At 37.9% G+C, this 22,542-nt stretch overlaps 1 protein-coding gene across 3 annotated transcripts; it reads left to right on the plus strand.

The window, feature by feature from the left end:
- Window positions 1-301: 301 nt before the first annotated feature.
- Window positions 302-21,506, plus strand: LOC127420435 (beta-1,4-galactosyltransferase 3-like). Of its 3 annotated transcripts, XM_051662725.1 has the most exons (9): window positions 302-530; window positions 707-848; window positions 4,794-5,280; window positions 6,705-6,940; window positions 7,559-7,749; window positions 14,031-14,153; window positions 15,533-15,547; window positions 17,934-18,038; window positions 18,174-21,506. In XM_051662725.1, the coding sequence occupies exons 3-9, from the start codon at window positions 5,019-5,021 to the stop codon at window positions 18,487-18,489; spliced, it is 1,248 nt and encodes a 415-aa protein (XP_051518685.1). In that variant the 5' UTR covers window positions 302-530; window positions 707-848; window positions 4,794-5,018; the 3' UTR covers window positions 18,490-21,506. The 3 variants fall into 3 exon arrangements, with proteins under 3 accessions (XP_051518685.1, XP_051518686.1, XP_051518687.1); XM_051662726.1 differs by lacking the exon at window positions 15,533-15,547 and having other exon boundaries at window positions 302-848; XM_051662727.1 differs by lacking the exons at window positions 14,031-14,153; window positions 15,533-15,547 and having other exon boundaries at window positions 302-848.
- The last annotated feature ends 1,036 nt before the right edge of the window (window positions 21,507-22,542 follow it).

Below are 22,542 nucleotides of genomic sequence, written 5' to 3' on the forward strand. Positions count from 1 at the left end.
GAAGTCCCACCCACATTCGTTTCCTCAGTAAGATCCCCAGGAAAAAGGTGGATACAATTGTCAGATTTAACTGCTGATTTGAAATATGTTATTTGTTTGTAATCTTGACCAACCGTTTTGGAGATTTCGGTACTTCCTCATTCATGTAGGTAGGAGCTGTACTTTCATGCCGCTTGTATCCAATGAAAATAGCTGCCCGGGATGGTTCCCAAGATGGCCGCTGAGTGGACTGACTTGCCTTGAAAGTACTTTGAGGAATCTCATGAATATTCATGTTATCTCCGCCCAGTGGAACCCAAAATCTCTTCATACCGGTCAAACATGTCTGCTAGCGGGAATCACGCGGCAATGATGCGCTGAGGACGCCGTTCAGTAGAGCGAGCCGCGACTGCGGACGATGTGATGCATTGTGTCGAGTGCGACATAGAGGAATGATTTTCAATAAAATCGTGTTTTTTAATACTGAATAAAGGCCTAGATATTGACTGCCGCTGGAGCCTGAGGCTTGATATCAAACGTCGCTGAGATCGGTGAGTCAAATGAATCGTCTGACCGGAAGAATTAAAATAAACACGTAATTTTCACGTTTTGCACGGATTCCCCTTTGGCTTTTTTTCTTTTTCTTTTTTTAATTTTCTGGTGGTAGTATTATTTTTGCTGCTGGTCTTTTATAATATTAAAGTCATTTGCCATATGATATTTATAGAAATATGAGCCAGATTAGGTTCGAAAATAATCAGGACATCTTGCCAGTCAGCTGAACTGGTTGTCTTCTCAAGGTGCACAATGTTTTGTGATGGACAAGATGATGAGGACGTGTTTCCAGCTATGACCATTCAAATGCACAGGTACAGTGGCATGGTACTCGCCAGAAAAATTACAAATAATGTCTCGTTTGTATCTCAATTGTTTCTCCTAACAGCAGTGAGATTAAATGAAGAGCAAATGAAGTCCTTTACTTAAAGGGATAGTTCACCAAAAAAATGTAAATTCTGTTGTCATATACTCCAACCTCGTGTTGTTCTAAACCTGTGTGACTTCCTGTCGTCAGTGGAACATACAAGGAGATGTTGGGCAGCATGATAGCCTCGGTCACCATTCACTTTCATTGTATTAAAAAAAAGATGCAATGAAAGTTAACAGTGGTTGAGGCTAAAAGGGTACACACATTTTCCTATGGTGTTCCACAGCAGAAAGTAAGTCATACAGGTTTGGAACAACATGAAGGTGAATGAATTATGCCAGAACGATAAAAGATCAACCTCCAAGCAATATAATTTTCTTCTGGGTCACTCTGTTAATCAGGGCTAAAAAAAAGTGTCTGGTCTTTGCTGGTTTTATTTGAACTCTGCCATTGATCCTGTGCTTACTGGCACTTAAAATTTTCTCCTTTCTATAGGGATGGGCATTTTGGTCATTTTGTCTACTCGAGTACTCGAGGGGCAATGACATGTACATAACTGTATATTTAATAACATGTCTGACAAACATCTTTGGCTGCTGCATTGCGTCTTGTTCCAGTATATCGTCTATTCATTATTATAGGCTGTTATAAAATAATCTGTTAAAAAAATGTACAAAAGAATGCATAATCAAAATTAGAGCCCGACCGATACCGATTTTAGAGAGGGAAAATTCACCGATTACCGATATGGTGGCCGATATATTTAATTTGAGCTGGAATGAAAACAGATTGTGGATTGTGCACTGATTTTGCACCGATATGACTATGCAAATGTTCTCGGATGGCTGATTTCTTAAATATTTTTATCAAAGAATATTTGACATTATTCTTATTATTATTATACATTGTCAACAAATTCTAGAAATGAACACTGAGAAAATAAAGAATAAATAAAAATACAATAAATAGCTAAATAAACATCAGTACTGTTTAGTATCAGTCAAATGCTGACCATTAAAATAAAGAATAAATAAAATAAATAGCTAAATAAACATCAGTACCACTGTTTAGTATCAGTCAAATGTTGACCATTAAAAAAAGAATAAATAAAATAAATAGCTAAATAAACATCAGTACTGTTTAGTATCAGTCAAATGCTGACCATTAAAATAAAGAATAAATAGAAATAAAATAAATAGCTAAATAAACATCAGTATTACTGTTTAGTATCAGTCAAATGCTGACTATATTAATACTGCCGAGTCAAGATAAACAGCGGCAGTGCTTTTACACCGTATTCTGCTATACAAGTTCAGGGGAAACTTTCAACGGTGGAAAACCAGACTTAAATATTACATTTTATAAATGCAACGACTGGAATTGTTCGGTTGAAGGGGGTACCAAACTGTGAATCCTAAACAAAACAGTTTGGTGAGTACATGTACACATTAGCTTCTACTCAGATGACAACAATGATAGTAGCTACGTGGTTAGCTATAAGCTCGTTGTCACGGAGAGTAAAAGATAGACGTTGTTTTTTACTTTCCAGCATTGTGTCTCACCAACTAGGTAACAGCGTAGTGTGAAATCAACACTCAACAGACACAATCCACCACCGCACCATTGTCTGCTGAGCTGCAAAAAGATGCTGTGATATTTACCTTTCAATCTGTTACATTACTGACTGCACTGACAAACTATAGCTGGCTAACAGCAAACAGACATGAGTGACATGGTTGTCAGGGACAGGGTTAATATTATATTAGTTATATTGAAAAGGGAACATGATGGGGTCATTGTTTATTAACTTTCCAGTTTATATTTCACAAACTAGTTAACTTACCGTGATGACACCGCTGAACTCCGCCCTGTCTGCAGAGCCACCGTCAGTTCAGAGTCAGCTCTGTAAACAATGGAGTCGGAGCGTGCTCTGCTGGACAAACTATGCTATGACACCAATTCTAAAGCATTGTTTTCTGCATTATATGTTCTGAAAAAAGTTTTCATATCGGAAAAATATACGCCGATAATATCGGCTGGCCAATATATCGGTCAGGCACTAATCAAAATGTAATGCATCATATTTTGTCATTATGTGACGATTTGTTGAAAAACTCCATGAAAGCCTGTGCACAACGCGCGTCTCTGGGCGAATTCCAAACTGAGTTTTTATGCCCTTGAAGGGCACTGCGGGAAGGGGACATCACACGAAGGGGTGTTCCAAACGAAAGTGGGCAACTTAAGCCCTCCACGAAGGGCCCTCCCAAAAGGCCATTAGCAAAGGGTACATTCGATGGTCACTTCGAGGAAGTAATTTTACCGTTTGATCACGTGACCCTGGGTGACGTGTTCTCAGGATATATTTTAAAGCAAGGTTGTTGATCAGAACATATTACATGTTCAAAGGCTCAGGCAAGCCCTTTTATAACAGATACTTCTCTGCAGTTTACATTCATCCTCATACATAAGATAGTAGACAGCCATAAACAGAGAGATCCTCAAAAAAACAGGGTCCATTTTTCCTGTAGTCTAGTCTAAACCCAGTGGTTTATTATTATTTATTTATTAAGACCTCTCATGCACCGAATAACTTTTGTCGGGAAACGTTCATTCATATATTTGATATACATTTATGTACAGATTATTATTATTATTATTATTATTATTATTATTATTATTATTACAGCAACAGTAAGCCATTTTATATAAGACACAAGGCAATGTTTGAAAGAAAAAAAAAACTATTACAAAAAGTATATTTATTTGCAACAACAAATTATCAGCAATAAATAAGAGATTTTTGTTGTTGGAACAGCTGCACTGCGTTGTCATGGTAACGTTTCAGGTGAAGATAAAGTGGAAGTGACGTATGTCTTTCATTACTCCCTTCATCAAAGGTGTTCCAAACGGCCACACATGAGACATGAGTGCCCTGCTCCCTTTAGAGTTCCCACTTCAAGGGTTCAGCCCTTCGGAGGGAGTAGGGCATTGGGATGCTCACTTCCATATGGAATTTGCCCTCTGTTGACCTCCTGAACTGTCTATTTTCAAAACGCAGTTGGCTGTTTTTTTTAATATGCATATTAAGTTGAAGTTCAGTTTTGAAGACGCTGCATTCTGTTCCATTTAGCTGTGCTCTGTCTAGCTGTTTGAAATACTCGCCTGCTGTATATGCGCTGCTTCAGCTTGTTGAGTCCACTGCCACACGCGCTGTGTGTGTGTGTGTGTGTGTGTCTCCCCAAGTGTTCGCTCCTGTGGGGAAAGCTGCGATGCTCCGTATTGTTGTTGTGGTGATGATTCATGAAGCGTTCCATTCAACTCAAGAGTCTGAATTTCCACCTTTCAACTGGGGAAAGTGCAACGGAATGACACTTTATGTCTGACTTCTAACTTGGAAACTCGTGCGGAAATCTTCAAGTTTACAGTCATTGACAGACATTCACTTTTATTCAATAATATCCATTAACGAGTCAAAGTTCTTACATTAAATGATAATAAAACGTGTTTAGTGAACGTTTTGCAGAGACAGGTGTTCAAAACACAATTAATTACACTCTTTGTTTTGATTATCGTAACGATAGCATTGCAGCATCGTATATCAGTTTGGTTGCTATGAGACATCTCTGACAATCAATGTACTCCTCAAAATCACAACGTAATCAATCTAAAAATTAAAAATAGCTCCCTCTTTGATGGTTTTTAGTTGTCAGGTAATTGTCGCTGAATTTCGAATTAAGTCACATCATGCATGATCACCATCGATCATCGTTTTCATGATCGATCATTGCTGCCACATCTGAGTGCTCGAGTACTTGTGCCCATCCCTACTTTCTAGTTAGATGTGTTGGATCTGTCACTGTTGATTTTGGTGTTCCTCTGTTTTTTCCAGTGACTCCCACTCGTGCCGTAGATGTCCTCCCTTTAGCTCACAGAGCTAACTTTATTTCTCCTCGTCACCCCAGCTGTCCTTCCCCTCTCCTTTCTCTCATGCCTATTACTCCCTCCTCACTGCATCTCTCCTCTCTAATCTCTCCCTTCTCCATCCCGTTGACTTTCCTTTCCTCCCTTCCTTTCTCACTCACCCTGTCACTCCTGTTCTGTGTCTGATGTCATAATGGTGTGCTGCGGTCGAGCACTGGACTCCCCCTGCACTCTGGCTCTGTTGGTGGGCTTCCAGTTTGCATTTGTCCTCTATTTCTCCCTGGGAGGTTTTCGTGGCCTAGTGTCTGTTTTGGTTCATTCCACTGAGCCGGAGTTCGACTACTCTCGACCACATGATGTCTACACCAACCTCAGCTCTCTTCTGCTCCACCACCCAGGACCCAGTGGACCAGAACAGCAGCTCAGACACTGTATACTGCCCTCTCCACTGCTGGGTATATAAAAATTCACATTTAACTATTTAAAGGTTAAAAAAAAAATCTCCTATCCTTGCTTTAAAAGTAAAGTTCACCCAAAAATAAAACAAATTCTGTCATCTTTTACTCACCCTCATGTTCTTTCAAACCCATATGACTTTCTTTAGTGGAACACAAGGTGTTCCTCAGAATGTTAGCCTCAGTCACTATTCACTTTCATATTTTTTCCACACATTGAATGTGAATGGTGTTTGAGGCTTACATTCTGAGCAACATCTTTTGTGTTCCATGGGAGAAAGTCATACAGATTTGAAACAACATGAGGTTGAGTAAATGTTGACAGAATTTTCATTTTTGGGTGAACAATCCCTTAAATGTGCAGACAACTTTAAGTAAGCCATTTATTGTAAATGCTGTGGCTCTGTGGTGCTATCAAAACATTGCTCTAAGCATCTCAACTAGCCCAACATAGCAACATTGGATCAAACAATGGATGTGACTTAAGGGTTGTAATCTCTGTTTGTTCACCTAATGGGAGAAGTGTTTGTGAAACCTGTTTGGAAACAATCATCATTTTTGCATTTTTCGCTTTGTGACTCATAAATTATAAACTTCACCTTTAGGAAATGGATCAGTTTTGGATTAGGTAATTTACACTGGATAAAAATTGCAAAGAGACAATTTACCTTTTACACTTTAAACAGTTAAAGGGATAGTTCACCCAAGAATGTTAATTTTCTCATCATTTACTCGCCCTCTTGCCATCCCAGATGTCTATGACTTCTTTCTTCTGCTGAACAAAAATTAAGATTTTTATAACAGTTTCTCAGCTCTGTTGGTCCATAAGTAAATGGTGACCAAAACTTTGAAGCTCCAAAAGCACAAAGGCAGCATAAAAATAAAACTCCAGTGGTTAAATCCATGTTTTGGACTATATGATAGGTGTGGGTGAGAAACAGATCAATATTTAAGTCCTTTTTTACTATAAATCTCCACTTTCAGTTTCACATTCTTCTTTTGTTTTTGGTGATCCAAATTCTTCATGCATATCGCCATCTAATGGGCAGGAAGGAGAATTTATAGTAAAAAAAGGACTTAAATATTGATCTGTTTCTCAACCAACACCTATCATATTGCTTCTGAACATAAGGATTTAACCACTGGATTCATATGGATTACTTATATGCTGCCTTTATTTGCTTTTTGGATCTTCAAAGGTTTGGCCACCATTCACTTGCATTGTATGGACCTACAGAGTTGAGATATTCTTCTAAGAATCGTCGTTTGTGTCAGAAGTAATCATATACATCTGGGATGGAATGAGGTTGAGTAAATAATGAGAGAATTTTCATTTTTGGGTGAAATATTCCTTTAATTTGATATTAAAGTAGAACAGATTTCTGCAACAAGTGCATGTGCTCTTTTCCCCTGCTGTCTGCTAGTGGGTCCTGTTTCTGTCCATGTCTCCTCACCCCCCTCCCTGGAGGAGATAAAAGAGAAGAACCCCTTGGTGACCTTAGGGGGTCATTACCACCCACCAGACTGTGAGTCACGTCACCACACAGCCATCGTGGTCCCCTACCGGAACCGCCAGACCCACCTCCGTGCCCTCCTCTACCATCTGCACGCTTTCCTGCAGCGCCAGCAGGTCCACTACGGCATTTACATTGTGCACCAGGTCTCTTGTTCATGATACGCTGACTTGCTGCATCCATTGTATGAAGGAATCCTAGCAGTAATTAGGGGAAGTAGCTGGGACAAAGAGTAAACATACACTAAATGGCCAAAAGCATGTTGACACCCGAACACCACACACATTTGTGCTTATTGAACATTTAATTTTAAAACCATGGGCATTAATAGGGAGTTGCTTGTCCCTTTCCTACAGTAGCTTCCACTCTTCTGGGAAGGCTTTCTACTAGATGTTGGAACATGGCTGCAGGGATTTTCTCCCATTCTGATACAAGAGCAAAAGTGAGGTCAGGCACTGTCTAGCTCACAATTGCCATTACAGTTTATCCGAATGGTGTTCAGTGGGTTTCAGGTTTAGACTTTGTGCAGACCGGTCAAGTTCTTCCATACCAGACTCTGTAAAGTATTACTTTCTGGACTTTACTTTGTGCTTAGGGGCATTGTCATGCTGGAACAGATAAGTTGCCACTCACATGGAAGCACACAAATGTTTTCATACTTTTGGCCATGTAGTACTTCATAGCCCATTCACGCTTTGTCAGGGTTCTATTCTTTTTGAAGAATGCATTTGTGTACACTTGACTTACTTGGTCTTTGTTATCAGTCAGGTAATTCTACGTTTAACCGGGCAAAATTGCTGAATGTCGGGGTGCGTGAGGCACTGAAAGAGGAGGACTGGAGCTGTATTTTCCTGCATGACGTAGACCTGCTCCCCGAGAATGACCACAATACTTACACCTGTCACCCCCAGTATCCTACACACCTATCCGTGGCTATGGACAAGTTCAGATACAGGTACCCTACCCACTATTACCAGTTTTCTTGGGTTTATGTACCAGGCCTGTAACTCTACAATCATTTTGTATCATTTTAGTAACCACAGCAATTTTAGTTTGGAAACTAGAACTTGTCAGATCTTAACTGAAGAATTTAAGGAAGAACTTAAAGCCCCTGCATACTCACGGAGAAGTTCTTTGTTGTTCGCTCCGAGCCAAAAAGAAGTTCAAAACAGTTTAGCAATGGTATACTGTTTGCAAACATTCAGACACCGGACACGCCACTGGGAGACGTTTAGATGAGGGTTTAAAAATGAGGATGCCCAAAACTACATGTAAAACCTAAACTAATGTGACATTTGAAATGTGTTATCATGCCTCATTCTGTTAGTAGAATTCACACAAGATATGCAAAAGAAGCTATTTTAACCACTCAATGATTTAGAGTAATATATATGCAGTAGGTAATTTGTCATGTTTACATTCTGCATTCATGGCACTTATTTACTAATGCTATATGCGGCCATAATACTGTATGCACTGCTGGTAACCCTCTGTTATTGTAATGTATGATGACACTGATACTACTGCAAAAATGGATGAATAAAGAGTGTTAATGGGCAGAAATCAGACAAAAGATTGATAAGTGGCATATATTTCTGTGAATGGCTTTTGCTGCAGATGGCACATAAGTGAAGCAGCATATAAAAAAAAGAGTGTATGAGCACTTAAAGAGTATTTGATTAAATTAAACAAAAAAATAGCATGATATGTTCTTGGAAAATGTCTCTACGTGAATGATCGCACAGATGTAGTAAATTTAGCACCAGCTCGCTAATAACTCTGCATGCTGGTGTGTTCATGTTGACTGATCTCAACTAACTGAACGAGAATTAGTTTTCGTACTGTGTTAAGTTGACCTTAAAGTTGGTGGAGCTCCAAGTTACACCTACCGAATGTGTGGACTAATGGTAGTAAGAAGGTGTTTAGTGGCTGGTTCAAAGTTTTCCTGAAAGTTTGTGCTGGCAAGCTGTTATGAACACCATTTTGACCAGATTTTGTTCTAAATGATGTCACACCTGTTTGATTATTTTATTTTGTGTGAAGTGTGCCAGGGCCTTTAGACTTGAAGTTTCTGAAATCTTTAGTTACATAAGTTTGATAACTAATTTAATTTGTTGTCCCTAATTTTATCATATTGAAACTGAAAAGACATACCGGTAAGTGAAAAGTTTTTACATTAATTTTACTTATGTTTGCAGTCAGTATAAACAGTATATCAGTATAAACACTCATTCAGTGGCTAATTTGTTTTGTACTCACAATATGCTTAAGTCAGAGACGATGTAATACACTTAAAAAAATAATTAACTTGTATATAAAAGAATTGCATTTTCTATCATTCCAAATGTGTGTGAAATCAAGTGAATTCAAGGATTAATATATCTTTAAACGAAAAACTCATACCCCTCATTTTTACAGATTTTCTCTAGAATGTGATAGGTTAAATATTAGAAAACTTCTAGAAGCAAAAAAAACATACCTCTTCTGCTTCGCACATGGTTCAATAGACTGTAAAGTTCAATAATGTCTCTCCTTTATCAGTTCTGACACAGTGTACGCAGAAAACACATGGGTCTGGTCTCATGAAGTGACGTCACGGAGTCTTTAGTCCACAGTCTGCAGTTGCAATGTCTACCTAGATAGAAACATTCACAGGGAGGGAAAAGATTGTAGAGAAAACAACCCATATTCTGTATATACACTTCAGCAAGGCTGAGGACGACATCAGGACCTCTCTGTGATGAATCCACTAAAAGGCTGTAAAGCATTTAGACAAGACCCAGAAAGTTAGTCCTTATGTAGATAAATGGAGAGATGAGCATGCAAAAAGACAGATACAGTGCTGTGAAAAATTATTTGCCCCCTTCCTGATTTCTTCTGTTTTTGATATTCAAACAAGATAACAAAAAATGAAGGCAATCTGAGTAAACACAAAATACCATTTAAAAAAAAATGTGTGTGTGTATATATAATCTAATTTTATTATTTTAAGCAAAACAGTTATCCAACACCTACAGGTGCTGGTCATATAATTAGAATATCATCAAAAAGTTGATTTATTTCACTAATTCCATTCAAAAAGTGAAACTTGTATATTATATTCATTCATTACACACAGACTGATATATTTCAAATGTTTATTTCTTTTAATTTTGATGATTATAACTGACAACTAAGGAAAATCCCAAATTCAGTATCTCAGAAAATTTGAATATTACTTAAGACCAATACAAAGAAAGGATTTTTAGAAATCTTGGCCAACTGAAAAGTATGAACATGAAAAGTATGAGCATGTACAGCACTCAATACTTAGTTGAGGCTCCTCTTGCCTGAATTACTGCAGCAATGTGGCGTGGCATGGAGTCGATCAGTCTGTGGCACTGCTCAGGTGTTATGAGAGCCCAGGTTGCTCTGATAGTGGCCTTCAGCTCTTCTGCATTGTTGGGTCTGGCATATCGCATCTTCCTCTTCACAATACCCCATAGATTTTCTATGGGGTTAAGGTCAGGCGAGTTTGCTGGCCAGTTAAGAACAGGGATACCATGGTCCTTAAACCAGATACTGGTTGCTTTGGCACTGTGTGCAGGTGCCAAGTCCTGTTGGAAAATGAAATCTGCATCTCCATAAAGTTGGTCAGCAGCAGGAAGCATGAAGTGCTCTAAAACTTCCTGGTATACGGCTGTGTTGACCTTGGACCTCAGAAAACACAGTGGACCAACACCAGCAGATGACATGGCACCCCAAACCGTCACTGACTGTGGAAACTTTACACTGGACCTCAAGCAACGTGGATTGTGTGCCTCTCCTCTCTTCCTCCAGACTCTGGGACCCTGATTTCCAAAGGAAATGCAAAATTTACTTTCATCAGAGAACATAACTTTGGACCACTCAGCAGCAGTCCAGTCCTTTTTGTCTTTAGCCCAGGCGAGACGCTTCAGACGCTGTCTGTTGTTCAAGAGTGGCTTGACACAAGGAATGCGACAGCTGAAACCCATGCCTTGCATACGTCTGTGCGTAGTGGTTCTCCCCCACAATTTTGAATGGGTTTTGTTTCACAATCCTCTCCAGGGTGCGGTTATCCCTATTGCTTGTACACTTTTGTTCTACCACATCTTTTCCTTCCCTTCGCCTCTCTATTAATGTGCTTGGACACAGAGCTCTGTGAACAGCCAGCCTCTTTTGCAATGACCTTTTTGTGTCTTGCCCTCCTTGTGCAACGTGTCAATGGTCGTCTTTTAGACAACTGTCAAGTCAGCAGTCTTCCCCATGTTTGTGTAGCATACAGAACTAGACTGAGAGACCATTTAAAGGCCTTTGCAGGTGTTTTGAGTTAATTAGCTGATTAGAGTGTGGCACCAGGTGTCTTCAATATTGAACCTTTTCACAATATTCTAATTTTCTGAGATACTGAATTTGGGATTTTCCTTAGTTGTCAGTTATAATCATCAAAATTAAAAGAAATAAACATTTGAAATATATCAGTCTGTGTGTAATGAATGAATATAATGTACAAGTTTCACTTTTTTAATGGAATTAGTGAAATAAATCAACTTTTTGATGATATTCTAATTATATGACCAGCACCTGTATATCACCCATGTGGAAAAACTAACTGCCCCCTTAAACTTCATAGCTGGTTGTGCCACCTTTAGCAGCAACAACTGCTCTTAAATGCTTCCGGTAACTGGAGATCAGTCTTTCACAACGCTGTGGTGGAATTTTGGCCCACTCTTCTTTGCAGAACTGCTTTAGTCAGCCACATTGGAGGGTTTTCGAACATGAACTGCCCCGTTTATGGTGCTGCCACAGCATCTCAATCAGGTTCAAGTCAGGACTTTGACTAGGCCACTCCAAACCTTTAATTTTGCTTCTTTTGAGTCATTCAGAGGTGGACTTACTCCTATGCTTTGGATCACTGTCTTGCTGCATAATCCAGTTGCGCTTGAGCTTCAACTCATGGACTGATGACTGGACGTTCTCTTTTAGATTTTTCTGGTAGAGAGCAGAATTCACTTTCCCTCAATTATTGCAAGTCACCCTGGCCCTGAAGCAGCAAAGCATCCCCACACCATCACACAACCACCTACATGCTTGACCGTAGGCATGATGTTCTTTTTGTGGAATTCTGTGTTTGATTTACACCAGCTGTAACGGGACCCCTGTCTTCCAAACAGTTCCACTTTCGACTCGTTAGTCCACAGAACATTCTCCCAAAAGATTTGAGGACCATCAAGGTGTGTTTTGGCAAAATTTAGACAAGCCTTAATGTTCTTCTGGGTTAGCAGTGGTTTTCACCTCACCACTCCATGGATGCCATTATTGGCCAGTGTCTTTCTGATAGTGGAGTCATGAACAGTGACCTTTATTGATGCGAGAGAGGCCTTCCTTGGATGTTGTCCTTGGCTTTTTTGTGATTTCCTGGATGAGTCGTCGCTGTGCTCTTGGAGGAATTTTGGAAGGTCGGCCACTTTTGGGAAGGTTTACTGCTTTGGAGTCCCAGAGCCCTTGAAATAGCATTGTAACCCTTCCCAGACAGATGTATTTCAATCACCATTTTCCTCATTTCTTTCAACCTTGGCATAATGTGCTACTGGGTGAGACCTTTTAGCCAACTTCATGCTGCTATTTAGGTGTTTATTTGATTGAATAGGGCTGGCAGTAATCAGGCCTGGGTGTGTCTAATCCATCTGAACCCATTATGAATGCAGTTTCATAGATTTGGTGATTTAGTAATTAATCATAATAAAAGTAATAAATGCTTTTTCACACAGGCCCAGTTGTTACCGGATAACTTATTTTGCTTCAATAAATAACATTATCATTTAAAAACTATTTTGTGTTTACTCAGATTGGCTTTTGTAACAAAGGATGGACAAGGAGGAGGCGGGAACCGGCTGAACAGTCAGCGTAAAGTTTAATGGTATAACTCAATATAAAACAAACAAACACACACACATGCAGCGCGGCCACGTGTCCCTCTCTCTCCTCTCTCTCTCTCTCTCGAACTGGCGTCTCCGGACCCCCTTTATCTCGCTCTCCTGCTGTCATCTGATTCAGCGCCGGCCGTGCACCCTCACAGCTTGGCCACGCCCTCCTCCTCCTCGTCACAGCTTTGTTTTATGTTAGATTTTGTTTTAATTTTTGGAACAATTTAGTATGAGAGAAACACAAAAATAGAAGAAATCAGGATGGGGGCAAATATATTTTCACAGCATTGTACCTAGCAGCTGCACATCTAGCTATGACTCAAAATTTAATGAATAGTACTAAAGAATGTAGAACAGATTTTGGGAGTTTGTGTGATCTCTGGAGGCAAGGTTGAACGAGAAACAGTTATACACCTCGGATAACACACACACACAGTTCCTTTTATGAACTCCTCCCAACATTATTCAAAAAACAATATGTAAAAATAGAATAAAATAATACTCCAGGGCTATGTTTGGAATGGAATACTAGCCCTCTGCCTAAAGGATATACTGTATAATGCAAACTATAAAAAAATAATAATAATAATAAAACAATCGATTCGCATACTGAATTTAAAAAAAAAAAATATATATATATATATAATATGTTTTTTTTTTATTTTTTTTACTTCTATGTTTGCAATCAGTATAAGCAGTATAAACGCTAGAATTTATGATCTAATTTTTGTACTTAATGTCCAAGTCGGAGACAATTTAATACAATTAATTGCATACTATTCTTTTCAAAATAGAATCAGTTTGCAATGATAAACATTTCAAACAACGTTGTCACATGACCTTTTCATGTTCAATTCAGCAAGTGGCATCCAGTTATCTCAGAAATAAAGTTATTTTGCTTTTTTAATCCAAGTTTGAATAAAATGTGTTAACTTTTGGCAGTCTGATGAAAAAATTAGTCAAGAAAAAGAAAATTGCAGCTGATATAACCTCTGGTTCATTTGTCATATGGGAAATGCATACATAATATATACAGCAGAAATAGTAAAAGTATTATGCCAGTATGTGATTCCAAACATAACCCAGGACATCATTACACCATTTAATCAATATTCTTGGTTATTTGGGATCCAGCTTTTATTAACCCCTTCAAAATGACTGTATAGATGTAATGCAGATGTATAGACTAGCGTTAAACTGCTTGGGAAGCTGTGACACTTCAGATGGAATGATTGATGAAGGCTGGTAGAGACAGATGACCTTATTTTCTCTGTGCCTTACCAAATCACCCACTCTGACTCTACCGCAGGCTTCCATACTCTCAATACTTTGGAGGTGTGTCTGCTGTAACCCCAGAGCAGTACCTCAAAATGAATGGCTTTCCTAACCAGTACTGGGGCTGGGGAGGGGAGGATGATGACATCGCAGCTCGGTGAGGACAGCAGAATACAGTCTAAAATGCACACTGTTTCACACTCATGAACCATTGGCATGAGCATCATAAAGGAAGTCAAAAGAATACTGTACTCCGGTATCAATTTGATACTAAACTTATGTGTAACATTTCCCAAACAAAAAGACCAAACCTCTCACTGCTCTTGGCTGAATAACTTTAGTTGTTTTAAGAGCTCTACAGTCTAACATGAACACAAATTTAAGGCCTAAAGGAATTATTTTATTTGAATTATTAAATATTGAATTATTGTTATTTGAAGGGCTGTCATTAATTGTGATGAATTTTTTTTTATTTTATTTATCGGAATATCATGTACTGTAATTTGATAAAGTTTAATGGATTGACAGGGCTGATAATATATCGCACTGTTTTGTTTTTCACTTATTTATTTTTTTATATCTGAATGTTCATTTGAATAGTTGATACTGCTGTTGGATACCTGAAAAAATTGCACTCTTTATTTTAAAGGGATAGATCACCCAAAAATGAAAATTCTCTCATTTACTCACTTTCATGCCATCCCAAATGTGTTAGACTTTTTCTTTTGCTGAACACAAAGATTTATAGAAGAATATCTCAGCTCTGTTGGTCCTCTCAATGTAAGTGAATGGTGGCCAGAACTTTGAAGCTCCAGAAATCACAAAGGCAGCATAAAAGTAATCCATGCGACTCCAGTGGTTTAATCTATGTCTTCAGAAGTGATATGATAGGTGTGGGTGAGAAACAGATCAATATTTAAGTCCTTTTTTACTATAAATCTCCACTTTCAATTTAACGTATTCTGAAGTGAATGTGGAGATTTATAGTAAAAAAAGGACTTAAATATTGATCTGTTTCTCACCCAAAGTGATTGCATCACTTCAGAGACATATTTAACCACTGGAGTCGTATGGATTACTTCTATGCTGCCTTTGTGATTTTTTGGAGCTTCAAAGTTCTAGCCATTATGCACTTGCATTGTATGGACCAACAGAGCTGAGTGTTCCCCAGAAGAAAGTCATACACATCTGGAATGGCATGAAGCGTGAGTAAATGATGAGAGAATTTTCATATAAGTTTAATAATATGTATATCAGTTTTTGTGTTATCCAAATTGGTATAAAGAATTGTGAAATTGCTCTGATATTGGTATCGACTACAGCAATTTTGGTATTATGACAACCCTGAAGTACATACTGAAGTCTCAATCACAGTAACTGGAACATCTACATCAGAGATGCATCTTGTTAAACATTTATGTTGCCTGTCTGTCAGCTCTCCAACTTTCTTTTTTCATTTTCACATTCACATTTGTTTCTTGTCATTATTCTCATTTTCACTGCATCCATCTATCCCTCATACCCTCCCCCGCATAGCCACAGGAGGGACCAGTAAGTACTTGCATGAATCACTAGTTTGGACTCAAAGCTTCAAACGCTGACTCGCAATTTAGATTTCATTATTGCTTCAGTGGTGATTGCTTTTTGATTCAATTACAAGTTCAAGTAATTTTATTTTTGTGACTGAGAAATTTACTGAAATGATTTAAAGTCCACAAGTTGTTGAAGCCTTGAATCCAGATCGAGTTAGGCTTAGTGGTTTATTTATAGGGTTGAGGAGTTGAAACATTTTCTGTATGGTTGGTTCTCTCTTCTGTGTCATTGCCCCAGCCTCTAATGCTCATTGATGTCTGCGGAGCATCTTTGACAAGGCAGAACCTCTGAGTGCATTGTTTATTCGTATTCTTTGTTTAGTATGTATACACGATTTGCTACACTAAGGGTTTCCACGGTCATGGAAAACCTGCAAAAATCCGGGAATTTTAAACTGGTGATTTCCAGGCCTGGGAAAGTCATGGGATTTAATAAAATCTTAATGTCATGGAAAATTAATGGATATGTCTAAAGTTGAATATACATTTTTAGTTGAGCGCAGCTCTATAATATTTCATCAGCTAGAATTTTTTCTTTGTGAGTGCTTTATAAAATTATTTTTTATAATCTTTAATATAAATAAAAGTCCTTGTCCAGTAATCAAACTGAAAAAAGTGATAGAAAAATCTCAGAAATTAATTGGTCAAAAGTTGTGGGAACCCTGTACACTATATGTGAGTTTTCTGGCCACAGTTTAAATCCAGTCCAAGACCAAAAGGATTTTTAGTGGAGAAGTTCGCAATAATTTAGGACAAGGCTTATATTTCTAAATCTGTGTTTAGAAACTTAAATATGTTGTTGGCAAACATCCAGCAGTTCAGCTAGTGGTAATTTGAAAACCTGATTGACAGTGACCATCGGTTTGATATGTTGGCCTGACCCAGAGGTGAGAACCTAAAGTTTTAGGTATTTAAAACCTTTAGACTCGCCACCTTAAGATGAACCTGCTTAAAGGAATAGTTCCCCCAAAAATGGTTGTGTTCTCATCATTTACTTCTAATGTCATCTCAAACTCGTATGACTTTCTTCTGCGGAACACAAACAAGGATATTTTAATGGAGATATGATGTCTGTTTGTTCATACAATGCAAGTGAATGGTGACCAAATTTGCAAGCTGCAAAAAGGAGACAAAGGCAGAATAAAAGTAATCCATAAGACCCCAGAGGTTTAATCCATGTCATCTGAAGGGATCCAGTCAGTTTTGGGTGAGAAAAGACCAAAATCTATCTCATTTTTGACTGTTCATCATGCCATTGCAGTCTTTAGGCACGATCACAATTTCAAGCTTGTTTACATTTTCTAGTGCTTGACGCATGCGCAGAGCACTAGATGGTGCTAGGAAGTGTAATCGAGCTTGAAATGATGATCGCCAAGAAGACTGCTGATGTCAAGTCTTGTAGTGAAAAAAGAGATGCATTGTGGTGTGTTCTCACCCAAAATGTATTGGATAACTTCAGAAGACATGGATTAAACCACTGGAGTTTTATGGATTACCTTTATGTGCTTTTTGGAACTTTAAAATTTGGTCACCATTCACTTGCACTGTATGGACAAAAACACCTCATATCTTCATCAAAATATCTTCAGTTGTGTTCCACGGAAGAAAGTCTTACAAGGGTGAGTACATGAGAGAATTCTAATTTTGAGAGAACTATTTCTTTAACCTGTATGCAGTATTTGTTATTTTATCTTTAGGAATATGTTTAGGAATAGTTCACCCAAAAAAATAAAGTCCTGTTATTTGTTTTTCTTGCACCCATGTCATTTAGACCTGTCTGCTGCTGTTTTTTTTTCTGTGGAACACAAAAGTACAATTAATTTTGAAAAATATTCACCCTTAATAGTGACCACAGCTCTAAAAAAAAAAAAAAACAGCTTGTGTGCTATATTCCCAGACTTCTGAAGCAGTTTCTTAGTGTTTTTTGCCCTTTTAGAGCTTACCATCCATGGTCACTATTTATGTTGTATTTAAAAGAGAAGTGTGTACATTCTAGCCTACCAACTCCTTTTGTAATTCACAGAAGAAAGTCATGCGGGTTTGGGAACATATGAGAATGAGTAACTTTCAGCTTCTTTTTTGTTCTTCCCAAAGTATCATTTATATGTTTTGATCAGAAAATGTGGGGGATTTGTGGTAAGAGTCTTTTAAAGGATCCTCAACAACAGTGTTTATTTTAAACATACATCTGGTCCACCTTGCGGACTTGCTGAAATTGGTTTGCTTGCTGTCCTTTGTGCTGCTCTCTCTTTTGTCTCTGTCTGCCTGATAATTCATATCATCCTTCTTCTGGATGTTTTTCTTCTATATTACTATCTCTACTTGCCCTGTGGTTCTGTCTGCAGAGTCCGTCTCTCTGGAATGAAGATAATGCGCCCCCCTTTGGCCATTGGTCATTACAAGATGATCAAACATAAAGGAGATCAGGGTAACGAGCAAAACCCTAGAAGGTGAGGTCACTTGGCCTTTGTTGTTTTTGCAGCCATACCATGAAACCTCATTGAAAATTCTTATTTAATGTGTGTGTATCAATTTATTCAGTCTGTTTATTGAATCTGCTCCCCTTCATGAATTCACTCTCATAGGTTTGACTTGCTGAAGCGTACCAGACTGAACTGGCGATCGGATGGACTGAACTCACTCACGTATGAGCTCCTGTCCAAAGAGCTGGAGCCATTATACACTAATTTATCAGTCAACATTGGGAATGATCCCCTCCATCCCCCTGTAAAGGCTCTGCCCCTGAAGTCAGAGCCTCAAGCCACACTCACTAATAAGACAAAGACTAAAGTGGGTGTGGCCTCCAGAAATGCTCCAAAATTAGAACCCTCCAATTTGAAGGCCAATAACGAAAGTTCAAATGCTCTTCAGAATGCTCCTGTGAAACAAGAAGTAGGATGATATCGATAATCAAGTTCCCACACTGCAGTTGCTACACAGGGTGAATTTATTTTTGGATAACGGATGGGAGGAATACCAGTTTCTTTCTTTTTACATGGATTTTATTGTGAAGCATTGCTAGGCATTCTCACAGACAAGTTCATTTCACTGAAAGTGTTGAGCAAAGTGATCAGCCATCTCTAAATGTCTTCAAACACTGAAATGCTGACATTTGCACAAGTCTGCAATCATTTGCTGTATGAGTCGTATCAGAGTGGACAGAGTTGTAAAATGCTCTTGAAAGTGTCCTATCGATAAACTACAATAACTGTGCAAGTCCTGTGTATTTGAGGCAACCCGCTGCCAGCTGCTGCTCTTTACCCCACTGTGTGGGTCTGTTTATCTGTGCCTTTTCTTGCCCATAAACTAGTCTATTGTTAACATGCCATGACCAGTGTTGGGTAAGTTTTACTTAAAAGTAGTCCACTACAATTTACAAATTCTCTAAAATTGTAAAAAAAACTAAAATAATAATAATAAAAAAATATTTCTAAAATACTTTTCTGCTCAAATTTAAAACAATGACTATATTTCCTCCTTGTTCGTTGTTGACTTTTTAGGGGCGCACACCCTTCAAATGTCTTAAAAACGTGAATAGATGTATATGTGAACATAATTCATGTTTTAAATGTATTTTACATAGTATTATTTTAAAGAAATTGTAACCTTAGTAATGTACTTAATTGAAAGTCAGTAACTAGAGTAATAAAAAATGTAATGTTACACTACCTTTTGACTGAAAAGTAATTGAATTACAGAAATTACTTTAATCAGATTACACCTAACACTGGCTATGACTCAGTTAAAAATGATTACTACTCACTATGGTTATTATGACATGATTAATACTAGAGGTCAATGTTTATTCCACATCCTTATCTATTTTTCTCTCTTTTTTTTTTTCTCTTTAAGCAGCACACACTGTTTTGTGGTCTAATGCTTGAGCAGACTTGTATCACTGTGGTCGGTTTTGTTTTTTTTGTTTTTTGTTTGTTTTTTTTTTTTTTTTTCTTATTTAGAAATTACAAAGTGTGATATTTGATACCAGCGAACACTGGTTTATGTTCTCTCTTAGCTGCTTGGATATCTATTAATAATTTTATGATATAGTGTCAAAGAGTATGTTTATTTTAGGTATTGTGTGGTGCCTTTGGGTTCATTTTTGGTTGTAGACAATCACTGGGATAAGCATATAGGAGTTATATATGTTATTAAAACATAGAATTTGATTTCAGGCATTACATACTGTATGTGTTTTAATGCATATTCAGATGTTTCTGTTAAATGGAATATATTTAATGGTTTAGGTTGAAAGTGTGACTTTACATTAAAGAATTACTGCATATTTTGCGATTTTATAGACATTAAACAGGTAATGGGAAAACAGGTCATGGTAAGTTAAAGTGAGTACAGGGAGTCAAAAAAAGGTTGGACTGTAGCACTACCTTGGCTTTATTTTCAGTCAGTTAAATTAACTGCATAAATACATTCCTTAAGTATAAGCTATGTTTCAAGAACACAGGTAATAGCAGACAACTTTTATGTGAAAAGGTTTCTTTGGAAATAAAAATTACACATAAGCAAGTCCACTAACATTTATGTTATTTTCTCCCCCACAACGTACTAAAACTATTAAGACAAAAATGAAACCAGAACAGTGGCTATATCCTATACGGTAATATCATTTACTGTTAATGATGGTCTTAACATGCTTTAAACTGATTTCTATGGGAATGGTTTTACCTAGTCACAAAGAGAAAGAGGTGCTCACTGGAAATTCACTCGATCATAATGCATATCTTACTTGTACAGTATGTGCAACATATTTTACACCTAGATAAACATTTAAAGTTAGAGTACATTTTTGTTTTCTGCTTTTGATACTGTACTTAGTTTGAAGAGACAATTTGACAATGGTTTGTTCTGTGAGCCTCACATTTTCTTTATGCTTTGGTATTAAAACAAGAAAAGGTATAACTATGATGAAAATATTATTTGCCACTATTTTGTTTAAAGTAAGAAATCATTTAAGACAGCAATCCGAAATATGCTTGCATGTGGCAGAGAAAAGTCTTTACTCTTAACATATTTGCAAGATTAGTACATATTTAATGAAGTACATAGTTTTGTATCAGATATTTGGTAGTGGGCTCTAGCTACTGGAACCAATATTTGCTATTTTGAGGTGATTTACTGTGTAAAAGACAAGTGATATGATTTTGAGGATTGTGTTTATTTTTTTATGTTTGATCACAATATGTTGATTCAAATGTTCTTTTGACCATGATTGATGACTGTTGATTTTTTTTATATGCTGTATAAAAAGAGACTTTATGATGTTTCCAAAGGTCACCCTAATTGACTCGTAGGTTGAAGCTTCGCCAGTGACAGAGTTACGTAAAGGTTTTAAAGCTGCCTGCTGCCATAGATAGGATGCAAGTACAATTGATCAGTAATCTTGTGAATAAATGCATTGTAGACATACAGCATTGTGACCTGTCCATGTAACATTCTGATTGTATGTTTCTCATCAGAGAGTTGTCTTTGATTCTGAGACTGAATTACAGGATTCACCTCCAGTTCCCCGAGCTTACAGTGTCTGCTGGTGTTAAAATCACTTATTTGCTGCCAAGCACCAAAAATATAAACCGATGACTAGTGAATCAAGCTGATGCTGTGTTCTAGGGGGACTACAGGTGTGTCAGTGCATTTATTGAGCAAATAAAGACAAAAATATTGAAAAACTCTGATGTTGTTATTTTGAGGATATTAATGTTATAAGGATAACAGCAGATTTTGAAAGTGAAATAGTATAATTTAGTGTGATACTTGACCCTGCATTCAGGCAGCATTTCATCTAAGTAGATTCCATTACAAAAGCCATTTAGTAAAACAAATCAGCTTTAAGCTTCACTGAATCAATTCAGTTAATGTGTTCCAGTTCACACACATTGTTATGGCTACACACAAATAGAGAATGGGAAAGCTGAACAGTTAAAAATCAACACAAATGATTTCTGTAAAGTAAAACATAGCATACAGTAGCATATGTAATGCTAAATCATTGAACAATTTTGACAAGCTGAGATGCTTGTCTCCTGTTTCTGGTTGGTGGTCTTTGCTCAGCTTGGCTGTGCTGAGTGGCCAATCTGGATTGAGCCAGGTGGCTGTTCTGGCTTGCTGGTCTAGACTGGTCTTGGTTTTCAGGAAGGTTTACTGGTTTTGACTGGACTTGTTGGCCAGGCTGGCTAGTTGGTCAAGACTGGGCTTGGTTATGCTGTGAATTGGGCCTCTCTGTGACCACCTCTGATTCATTTTGGACTGGGTTACTCACAGGTTTTTTGACTCCTTAGCAGGTTGGTCCACATTTATGTTTTCCTGCAAAAATAAGAGTCAGGACTATTCAAATGTAATATTTTAGAACAACAGCATAATAAGGAGGAGAAATGGTTGATATCAAAACCTCATCACATTGTGAGAGATTCTGTTTGATGCCTGGCTGCCATCAGGGGCCTCATGGGCCTGGCTTGTAGCTGATTTTGTCCATCCCCAGGTACTGAGGTGATCCTGCCGTCCTTTGAGTGTGCAGTAGAAGATGGATGGATTGATGGATGGATGGTTGGTTGGTTGGTTTATGCGAACAGGAAGAATGTGTCATGGTACATCCCATGTACCCTGGAAATGACACCATGCACTTCCATGCTGATAATGGGAAATGTATGAATTAGATAGATACTGTAGAGAGATAGATGGATGGACAGACAGATAGAAGATGGTTGGTTGGTTGGTTGGTTGGATAGATGGACTGATGGTTGGATGGTTGGTTGGATGGAAAGGGATTGTTGGTTGGATAGATGGATGGATGGATAGAAGATGGATGGTTGGTTGGTTGGTTGGATGGATGGTTGGCTGGATGGTTGGATGATAGGTTGGATAGATGGACTGATGGTTGGCTGGTTGGTTGGTTGGTTGGTTGGTTGATTGGATGGATGAATGGATGGATAGAAGATGTAT

The sequence above is a fragment of the Myxocyprinus asiaticus genome, chromosome 29 (assembly GCF_019703515.2).
Source record: "Myxocyprinus asiaticus isolate MX2 ecotype Aquarium Trade chromosome 29, UBuf_Myxa_2, whole genome shotgun sequence".
Classification (NCBI taxonomy): domain Eukaryota; kingdom Metazoa; phylum Chordata; class Actinopteri; order Cypriniformes; family Catostomidae; genus Myxocyprinus; species Myxocyprinus asiaticus.

Excerpts from the sequence above, each read along its gene's own strand:
- LOC127420435 (XM_051662725.1), top strand. The coding sequence starts at position 5,019 with ATGGTGTGCTGCGGTCGAGCACTGGACTCCCCCTGCACTCTGGCTCTG. Across the intron at positions 6,941-7,558 it reads GCATTTACATTGTGCACCAG|TCAGGTAATTCTACGTTTAA; the intron begins GTCTCTTGTTCA and ends CTTTGTTATCAG. Across the intron at positions 7,750-14,030 it reads ATGGACAAGTTCAGATACAG|GCTTCCATACTCTCAATACT; the intron begins GTACCCTACCCA and ends ACTCTACCGCAG.